The sequence below is a fragment of the Nelumbo nucifera genome, chromosome 1, assembly GCF_055504915.1.
Source record: "Nelumbo nucifera cultivar China Antique chromosome 1, China Antique-T2T, whole genome shotgun sequence".
In the NCBI taxonomy this organism is placed as follows: domain Eukaryota; kingdom Viridiplantae; phylum Streptophyta; class Magnoliopsida; order Proteales; family Nelumbonaceae; genus Nelumbo; species Nelumbo nucifera.
The window spans coordinates 145,778,540-145,789,315 of NC_142649.1; the positions used below are offsets into that span (position 1 = coordinate 145,778,540).

The following is a 10,776-nucleotide window of genomic DNA, read 5'->3' on the forward strand; positions in this document are numbered from 1 at the left end:
TACTTGCACCAAAAAAGTCAAGAGGATTAGGAGTGAGGCAGTTGGAGACATTATTGGGTTGGGGGGAACTCAACTGGGACTGAGAGAAGATAGAAATGTTCATGGGTGAACGATTCAGAGAGGAACTGAAAAAAAAAAAAAAAAAAAAAAAAAAATCAATGGAATCTTGAAGGTCTTTTGAGCACCTCTCCATGGATGATATCTTTCGTAACTGGTTTCTTCTTCCTCTTCATTTAAAAAGGTGACAATTTGGCAATGGAACCTGCCTAGCCCAAACTATCCAAACTAAATTTTGATGGGTAATCCTGGACTCTCAGATAATGGAGGGGTTTTTCATAGATCACCAAGGACATACAATATCCTTGTATTCAGGACCCAAAACTCTTTGTAGAGAAGATGGGCCAAATGACCCACGGGCTGTTATTCTTTATTACTGTTTATGTTCCTTTCTGTAATGGACCTTATTCTGGGCTCATCCTCTTCTATGTTATGTTCTTGTAATTTCTTGCCCAACTAAGGGCTCCCCCTTGTAATTATTCAAAACTAACTTAATGAAATAGTGTTAGGGTGTTAGAGGGAGAGTGAAGTTCGAACCTCTCATACTCTAACCCTCTTTGCTGCCATCTCCCTCTTCATCTTCTACTCAATAGAAGCAATCTTCTCTGCAGTTTTTTATTCCTTTTGATTTCTACATCTATCCTAAACAGTCCCACACTCTCAATGACTGTTTTTCTTCTTGGTATCAGAGCAAGCCTGAACTTGGCATGGCTCTCATGTGGGTGTAGTCCAGCCGACTGCATGAGGGTGTTCTAGGGCTGGAAGCTTCAACTTGTTCGCCTGATTCTTGGAGGTCATTGGAGGGTGCCCAAGACTCTAATCTCTTGGAGAGTGGTTCGGTGACCAGGAAGAATCAGAGAAAATGACTGTTTGGTTCCTGATTTGGAGCTCAAATTAGAGATTGATGAGATTGTAAGTTGCACTCAGTTATTCCTGAGTTATATTTCTGTTTTGGGGACTGTTGAAGTGTTTGAAGTTCCCTTGAAATTGTACAGCTGTTCGGCTGTGGTTAATCTGGTTTAACCCAGAGATTTCTGGGTTGGTTTTCTCCCTTTTTTGGACTGTCAAGCTGTCAAAACCTCTTTTGATTCAGTGGTGCGAGTTCTTGCTTTTGTTTGGTTGTTTTTTTTGGACCTGTACGGACTGCTCCTGAGGTGTTTCTCACTTGTTGACAGTGGGGTCTTCTCTGCTGCCCACACAGTGTTCATAAAAAGGCCCCTTAATCACTACGGACTGTTTTTTGCTCTTTTTAGGGCACTTGTTGGTGAGTACCTAGAATCCCTGATTAGAAAAGGTACTTCAATTGGGTGCACAGTGCTTGGAGGTCTGTTGATTACTTCTTGAAGGCTGAACCAAGCCATTTAGTGTCTCATGTAGACAACAAGGTGCTGCTGCCAGGCTTGGTTCTCACAGCTTCCAGGTGTGGTTTGGCCTTGTGTATTGCTGTGTTTGAGGCTGATTTAACACAGTCCTAGCTCATCCTCATTCAGTACACTAGTAGAAGTTGACTGAATCCCTATTTGAAGTGTTTACATGATGGACTCCTCAGAGATTGAGTAAGAATGTTGCTGAATTTGGACAAGTTCTGGGAACTCCAGTTGATTCTTTACTGACTGTAACCACAGTTAAGCTGGATGGAACCAACTATCTGGCATGGTCACAATTGGTAAAGATTTATATATGTAGTAGAGGAAAGTGGGGGTTTATCTCCGGGAGCAAGAAGGCTCCCCCAGAAGATGATCCATCCTATGAGAAGTGGATGCAAGAGAATTACACTGTTATTGGGTGGCTTGTGAACTCAATGCAGCCACAAATTAGCCAACACTATCTACGGATGAATTCAGCAAAGGAAATCTGGTACAGTGTTGCAGAAACCTATTCCTAGAAACTAAATGTGGCTAGAGCCTATATATTGAAAAGTGATGTGAAAAATTTAAGACAGGGGGAGAAATCCCTTACTGTATACTTCTCAATCCTGAAGTCTCTGTGGCAAGAAATTGATCTATTAGAAGTTGTAACTTGGGACACCACCAATGATGCAGAGACCTACAGGAAACTAGTTGAAAGAAACAGGGTGTTTGAGTTCTTAACCGGACTAAACCCAGAATATGATATCACAAAACAAAATATTTTATCCAAGGAAAGTGTCTCATTGTCACAAGCGTATGCTTTGGTAAGCAGTGAAGAAAGCAGAAGGATGGTCCAGGTTCACGGGGTTAGTATTAGTGATCACTTTGCGAATATGGGGGTTAAACCCAAAGGAGTTGTGGGGGCTCCTAGTGGCTCTGGAAAGAAAGAGGTTGTATGTGAATACTGCAAGAAGCCAAAGCACACCAAAGACAAGTGCTGGAAATTACATCCCAATCTTGTTCCTATTCGGATTCAGAAAAAACATGATAGTAGAAGGACAGGGAGTGCAAATGTGGCTGCTGGTCCAGATACTGAAGTTGAGTCTACTTGTGCACAGTTGGCAGCCATGAAAACAGAGTATGAAAAGTTTGGGAAGATGATCAGTTATTTCGAGGGTGTAACTTCTTCTTCCAATCCTTCAGGAAATTCAGCTCCTTCTGCATTTGCTCATTCAGGTATAAGGGCTTCTGCTAATCATGCAACCACTTTAGGTAATCTTAAGATCCCTTGGATTATTGACTCAGGTGCTTCTGATCATATGACCAACCTTTCTACTTTGTTCGTTTCATATGATTTGCTTCCTGGACGTGATAAAATCACCTTAGTCGATGGTTCTCTTGCCTCTATTTCTGGCAAGGGAACCGTCAAGGCTACAGATTCCTTTCTCCTATCTTCTGCCCTTCATGTACCTGGACTAAATACAAATTTGTTATCTGTAAGTAGTTTAACCAAATCATTAAATTGTTGTGTAACATTCTTTCCTTCCTATTGCGTTTTTCAGGATTTGGAGTCTCAGAAGGTGATTGGGAGTGGCCATGAGGCAAACGGAATATACTTGCTTGATACTCCGGGACAATGCCCTGATCAACCTGGGAATGTTGCTTTTGGGTTTGTTTCTTCAGAGTCTACTAGTCGAATTATGTTATGTCATCGTCGTTTGGGTCATCTGTCTTTTTCTGCTTTAAGTCATCTATTCCCTAAACTGTTCAAGGGAATTAGTGTGTCTAGTCTTCATTGTGAATCTTGTGAATTATCAAAGCATTGCAGAAACAATTATCCTTTGAGCAATAAAAGATCTTATTTTCCTTTTAATATTGTGCACTCTGATGTGTGGAGGCCTTACCACATACCCTCTATGGGGGGCTACAAATATTTTATCTTGTTTATTGATGACTTTTCTTGGTTCACTTGGATATTCCTGATGAAATCTCGTGATGAAGTTCCAAGACTTGTAAGACAATTCCATGAATTTGTTCTAACCCAGTTTGATACCAGGATTAAAATTTTCAGATCTGACAATGCAAAAGAATATTTTGAGAAGAGCTTATCCTGCTATCTCTCTGACATGGGGGTTATTCATCAAAGTTCCTGTGTTAGGACCCCAGAACAGAACGGAGTTGCTGAAAGAAAAAATAGGCATATTGTTGAAGTTGCAAGAAGTATTTTGTTTGCCTCACATGTTCCTACAAGGTTTTGGGGTGATGTTGTCCTTACTGCTACCTACCTCATAAACCGTATGCCATCCAGGGTTTTAGGGTTTAAGTCTCCCTTCAATCTTCTTCATCCTTAAAGGACCTTTTTCCTATTCCTCTTCGTGTCTTTGGCTACACCTGTTATGTACATGTTCTAAGTGTCCAAAGACATAAATTTGGACCAAAAGCCCACAAGTGTATCTTCCTTGGTTATTCCCCCACACAGAAGGGTTACTGTTGTTTTGGTCCAAAGACTGGCACTCGATATGTCTCAATGGATGTCACCTTTGATGAGTTTTCTCCCTTTTATGGTTCCTCTCTGAAAAGACATTGTCCACAGGGGGAGGGTTTATCACAAGTGTTTGCTCTTCCTCTCCCTGTCCCAGTTGAGTCTTTTGATGAGTCTGCATCTCCTTCAAATGAATAAAGGGAGGGTCAGTCATTCCATTCTCCTTGTCCCAGTGTTCTTCCCTCTTTACCTCCTCGTCCTATCCTCAATCCCAAGATGTATCAAAGGCAAAGATCCCGAAATGAGCAGGTTGTTTCCCTTACAACACATGAGCCTCATGCACTTCCAGTCACAGATGAGACAACAGGTACTGTTTCAACCCCTTTGGAGCCATCTTTCCCTGACCTTGATATTCCCATTGCTGTTAGGAAAGGAAAATGGAAGTGCACTGCACACTGCATTTCCAAACACCTTTCCTATAGTCTGCTTTCCCCTTCATATTTTTCCTATCTCTCTTCAGTTTCCTCTAACCCTATTCCCAGGACTGTGTCAAAAACTCTTAATATTCCAGAATGGAGGGATGCAATGAGATCTGAAATTGATGCCCTACACAAGAATGACACTTGGGAAGTGGTTGATTTTCCTAAAGAGAAGGATCCAGTTGGTTGCAAGTGGGTCTTTACTATTAAATATCGGACTGATGGGACCATTGAGAGGTACAAGGCCAGGCTAGTTGCAAAAGGCTATACACAGACGTATGAGATTGATTATCTGGAGACCTTTGCACCAGTTGCTAAGATGACATCTGTGAGGGCTCTTCTATCTCTAGCTACTCACTTTGACTGGGCCCTTTATCAATTGGATGTAAAGAATGCATTTCTGAATGGTGAATTACATGAGGAGGTTTATATGTCTCTTCCTCCAGGGATGTATGGAAGAGATATGCAAGGAAAGGTATGCAGACTGAAGAAATCCCTTTATGGCCTCAAACAGTCCCTTAGAGCATGGTTTGAGAGATTTAGAACAGCACTTGTTAGCTTTGGCTATGTTCAGACACATTCTGATCATACTCTTTTTGTGAAGAGGAGTAGACCTCTGGCAGTATACCTCATTGTGTATGTAGATGATATTGTTGTGACTGGTAATGATGTTTCAGGAATTCATGCTCTCAAATCTTTCCTCCACACAGAGTTTGAGATTAAAGACCTGGGGGAATTGAGATACTTCCTGGGCATAGAAGTTGCTAGATCCAGTTGTTACTCCTATTGATATGAGTCATAAACTTTCTGCTTCAGATGGAACATTGTTAGAAGACAAAGGGGTCTTCTAGAGACTTCTTGGGAAACTCCTGTACCTATGCATGACTCGGCTAGATATTGCATATGCTGTCAGTTATATTAGCCAATTCATGCATGCTCCCCGAGACACTCATATGGCAGTAGCAGAGCGAATTCTATGTTATTTGAAGGGCTCTCCAGGAAAGGGAGTTCTGTTTGCCAAGCATGGTCATATGAAACTTGAAGCCTATACTGATGTTGACTGGGCTGGAAACATTGATAACAAAAGATCTACTTCTGGCTATTGCAGCTTGGTGGCTGGTAATGTTGTTTCTTGGAGAAGCAAGAAACTATCGGTTATTGCTCGATCTTCAGCAGAAGTAGAATACAGGGCCATGGCACATGGAGTTTCTGAACTGTTATGGCTAAAATCATTGATGGAGAAACTTGGGGTTGAGCATGACAAGCCAATGATGTTGTACTGTGATAATCAGGCCGCCATCAACATTGCCCACAACCCAGTGCAACATGATAGAACTAAGCATATTGAAGTTGATAGACACTTTATTTGAGAAAGGGTCTCTTCGGGTGAAATGTGTCTTCCTTTCATCACATCTGAAGGACAATTAGCAGATTTTCTCACCAAGGGCATTCCCAAGGCAAAGCTTCAGCATGACACTGGCAAGCTTGGCATGATTGACATCTATGTTCAGCTTGAGGGGGAGTGTAGAGAAGATGGGCTGAATGGCCCATAGGCTGTTATTCTTTCTTACTGTTTATGTTCCTTTCTGTAATGGGCCTTATTCTGGGCCCATCCTCTTCTATGTTATGTTCTTGTAATTTCTTGCCCAACTAAGGGCCCCCCTTGTAATTATTCAAAACTAACTTAATGAAATAGTGTTAGGGTGTTAGAGGGAGAGTGAAGTTCGAACCTCTCATACTCTAACCCTCTTTGCTGCCATCTCCCTCTTCATCTTCTACTCAATAGAAGCAATCTTCTCTGCAGTTTTTTATTCCTTTTGATTTCTACATCTATCCTAAACAGTCCCACACTCTCAAGGACTGTTTTTCTTCTCTCTTCAGGGCTGAATTGATGACAGTGGTTAAAGGACTGCATCTGGAAAAGTCTCTAAATGTTAGAAGGAGATTCATGAGTTATAGTGGGCTGGCCTAAAGCTCACGGCACTACAAAGACATAAGGACACATTTAAGGAAATAAAGGTGTTAACAAGAAGGATGGAAGCTGATTATGCTGATTCACAGATCAGGAACACTTTTGCTGATGTACTATCCAAACAGGAGGTAAATAGAGACCACTTATTTTGGGGAGGAAAGAGGATTTGGAACTGAAATGTATCTGGAAATTTGGGTTTGGTGGCAGTAGCCATCCAAAATTGGGACTGCAAGGAAGTTTGTAGATAAAGTATTATTTCTTTTACTCAATAAAGTTATCAGTTAACTATCAAAAATAACAAGGAATCAAGTACAGAATAAGAGATGGAACACGAGTGAGATTTTGGAAGTACCCATCATGTAATGACCACCCTCTAATGGTTTATTTACTTATGAATGTGAGGAATAGAAATGCTCTAGTATCTGACTGTTTTGTTATCCAAAATGAGCAGATAACATGGCATCCAGAATTAAGACAAAATCTGAATGATGAGAAATCAATTCCATGGCAGAGCAGTTAGACTGTACCCAGTCCTAGATGATACAATGATAGAAGATCAGATAAATCTGTTTCATTCACAACTAGACCTCTATTCAGTAGACTGAACCGTACACCATAGTGTATTTTTCCTTCTCAAAGATCTGGATATCACCAGTGCCTGAAGGTGGTGTTAGCATTGGGAAAGCGTTTAGCATACAATGGTCTGTGTTGAAAACGAATGGAGTCAACAATAAAATTTTTTTGTTGTTTTCAACTCATTCAGAGATGGATTTGTGCACTGCAACCTGTCCAGCAAGGTGTGGTTGAAGTGAATGGAAATTCTCAGAGTGAAAGGATGTTTCCCAGCCACCACTGGAGCTTGATTTTATGGGTGGTTTTTCAATGGCCTAAGAAAAAGAAGAAAAATCATTTGGGATATTATACCTTTCGTCATATTTGGGATCCTACGGGGTGAAACAAATGCCCACATTTTGTGCAAGATAAGTGATATAAATATTGAGAAGTAGTGGGTATTCTTTGCTTGTGGTTGTTAGTGTATGGGATATCAAATCCTTTTTTATTAGGATAGTTTAAAAATGAACTGTAATCTTGCAATATAATGACTTTGGTACATTCATAATGTACAGTGCCTTGGTGTAATGGGTGCCAATCCTTTTGTATTCTCTTGATATGCAGTGTAATTCAATACTACTTAGGAATACAACTAGTGTGCAGCGGGGCTAGCATCTAATTATGACTTAACAATTCTGTCAGGTGGTTAGCCAAGTATAACTATCCTCTTTGGGGATATCTAATAAAGATGCATTCTATGTACATATCTATTCTTTTTTCTCATTTAAAAAAAAAATAAAAAATCAGTTTCCAATCAAAAAAATACCATAGTTATCAATCAAAAAAAAATTACATTAAGATTGCAATCTATACCAAACAAATATCTAAAGATGTAAAGAGGCTGTCTCATTATGTTTATCCGTGTGTCAGAGAGAGAGAGAGAGAGGATGGAGGAGGAGGAGGGATTTTCGTATAGGAATTCTGGTATTAGATTTGGATGATATGATAAAGGGGGAAAATGCTTTCTAATCTGGAACATCAAGTTGATAGATGACCTCAAAAATTCACCCATTGACCAAATTCACACCATGACAATGAAGTCCCAACTAGTTACAATACCAAATGTAGTTTCAAAATAGAAACAACTTTCATGGTTTACCAGCTGATTCCATAAGTGCCACAGTGAACTGCTTCAACAATTCTCTGAAGGCTTTAGTTTGATAATCCTCAACTGGAAAAGAAAAGGGAAATAACAATAATATGATTAAATGAAAATATCAAAGAAAAGGTATAAAAAACATAGAATTGCTGGAAAAGTAATTAAACAAATTAAAGTAGTTGAAGTTCACTTGACTGGTTGACCCAAGATTTCTCTTGGGTTGGAAGGATAGGACTTTAACAGCAGTCACGAATCACCACGCACACATCAATGCTTTCTATCTGAAAGACCAACCAAAAGACACTTCATACTTGTATACCAGAACAAACCCTTGGAAAAACTAGAAGTAGTGAACAGCATCAAGGGACTTGAAGAAGTCTCAAAAGCTTACCATGAAAAATTAATTACTGAAGAGTATCAAATATTAGTTGGAAAAGGTTGTCATGATAAATGACATTTCACTCAACAGTGCACTACATGCATACTTAAAACTCAATGGGAATCCAGTACAACTGGCCTACCAAAATTTTCGAATCAGACATTTACTTTGGTTGAGAACATATCTTCACCCACTTATCACTATGCAGTAATTCATAAGGACAGCAGCAACAATAAAAAGGCTACCATGTGTTTACAGGCAAAGCACTGAGAATGAAACATACAAGGAGCCTTATTGCATACAATCTCGTGTACATGAAAAAAAAAAATGAGTACTCAATAACCTTGCGAGAAAAAAATTGATCGCCTTGATGAGTGATTATATGGAATGGATAAGAAATGGGTCAGTTCCATACCCTGGGTACCCATTGCATTTCCATATGACATATATGAGCGAAATTGTTGTAAACATAACTTGCGAGAGAATATCGATACGACAAAGGATAACATTATGTTCAAAAGAATATGGATAAGTGAAAGAGGTCCTTTCTTGGCAGATCATCTTCCACCGAGATCAATCAAAGCACCTACTCCACATGCTTCCCGCTGAATACATAAGCAAATGCCGGATATCCACTAATTGCATTGAACAATGCAATATCAATAGAAAATCAATACTTTGCACCTTGTAAAATCAATATGCCATACGGACGAAAACGAATGATCTTTTCTTTAACGATGAAACAACTAATATATCCATGATAAGCCACTTCCAAGTTAAATGATGGATCGATCTACAATGTGCACATGAAGAAGAATAATGTTTGAATAGAAAACCAGTAGATAAGTCTTTTCAGGCCACCAGGGATCAATTTAACAAGTTTCCTTTTGAAAGAGATAAGAATGCATAATTTCATAAAATAATGCAGTGGATTAACGTAATTTAGTTTCTCCACAACGAATAAGTTAAGGATCGAATGCAAAACAAACAATAGAAGAGACATTGATCAGATAGAGATTAATGAAGGTATTACCTCATTAATATGGAAAATTTGATATGTGACTGAAGATCATTTTATGTGATGACCAGAGAAAGAAGAAGAAGAAGAAGAAGAAGAAGAAGAAGAAGAAGAAACCGATAAATTTTGTTTTAGTTAATAGTCTCTGTACGGTTAGAGCTTCCCAGCTCCTCGGATCTTTGGATTGGCGGTAAAGAAAAAATATTTTTATACTTGTTTGTGAAGGGTGAAACCGTAAAAGTAAGAATATAAAGGAGCTGGGATCTGCTGACCACAAAACATTGTGTACAGACATCCACAGCGGAGAAGATGTTCCCAATGAACGGCTGCGGTGTTATATGCACACGATTAAGACCAGCAGATTCGGCCTCTGTCGTTAATCGCTACGCACTTTACTTCGCTATTATTTTATTCCTCTTACCTAAAACAAATAAATAATATATTTTAAAAGAAAAATAAATAAATAGATCCAAATGTCCTTGACCAGACATGGTAGATTCTAAAAAAAAACGAGTTCAGTTATATGGACTACGGTTCGAATAATGGGCATCCGAAGTCCGAAAGTCGAATCCACGTAACAGGAGAATTACGACGCCTAAAACACACAGGGGGAATTTGTTTCCACCAATAAAAACACGATCTTCTCACCTTATGGTTGTGTTTGATTTGAAGGAAAAAATAGGGAAAGGAAAGGAAAGATGGAAAAGTTCATATAAGGTTTGTAAAGGTTTTTTTATCTTTCCCTAATTTCCTTTCTTTCTCTATTTTTTTCTTTAAACCAAACATAGCCTTAAAAGGCTGTACACCCTGTGAGTTACGATTCCATCTTCGGGCGGGTTAGAGACTTGGAATCTTAGATCAAGTTTAAGGTTAGTGAAAGCTCAAACCTGGACAGAGAATGAGATCGATCGAGTCCAATCTGTCCAATTCAGGCCAAGTCCAAACTAAAACTTGACCCACTCAGGTAAGGCTTGGACCCATGCTGAGCCCAAGCTCGCTTAGGTGAACCTATTAGGACCAAATGACTAATGTTAGGAAAAAAATTGGCCTTCTAATTTGGTGTTGGGTTCATGATCCTGAAAAAAGGCGGTATGGTTCAGAACCATACCAATATTTAAAAAAAAAAAAAATGATGGGCATTTTTGTTCATTCTTTTCTGAATTAGGGGTGCAAGTCGGGCCAGGTTAGATCAGGTTTGTTTAATCCTAACCCAATCCTAAAATTTTGGGTTGGATTTAGGTCGGGCTCGGGTTAGGTTCAAGTTAACCTCAGGTTGGTCTGACTGCTTTACTTCCTTTTGCCAAATGTATTTATTTCCTAAAGTCTGGC

The 10,776-nt window shown here is 39.4% G+C and overlaps 1 protein-coding gene across 2 annotated transcripts in view; it reads right to left on the reverse strand.

The window, feature by feature from the left end:
• Positions 1-9,625, reverse strand: part of LOC104588319 (putative phosphoinositide phosphatase SAC9) — a 152,243-nt gene extending 142,618 nt beyond the window's left edge. For both annotated transcript variants that reach the window (XM_088894594.1, XM_088894595.1), the window contains exons 1-3: positions 9,463-9,625; positions 8,241-8,331; positions 8,051-8,122 (exon numbers count right to left, since the gene is read on the reverse strand). In XM_088894594.1, coding sequence (XP_088750720.1) covers positions 8,051-8,063 — 13 coding nt within the window. In that variant the 5' untranslated portion in view covers positions 8,064-8,122; positions 8,241-8,331; positions 9,463-9,625. The remainder of the gene's footprint in view (positions 1-8,050; positions 8,123-8,240; positions 8,332-9,462) is intronic.
• Between the last annotated feature and the right edge of the window lie 1,151 nt (positions 9,626-10,776).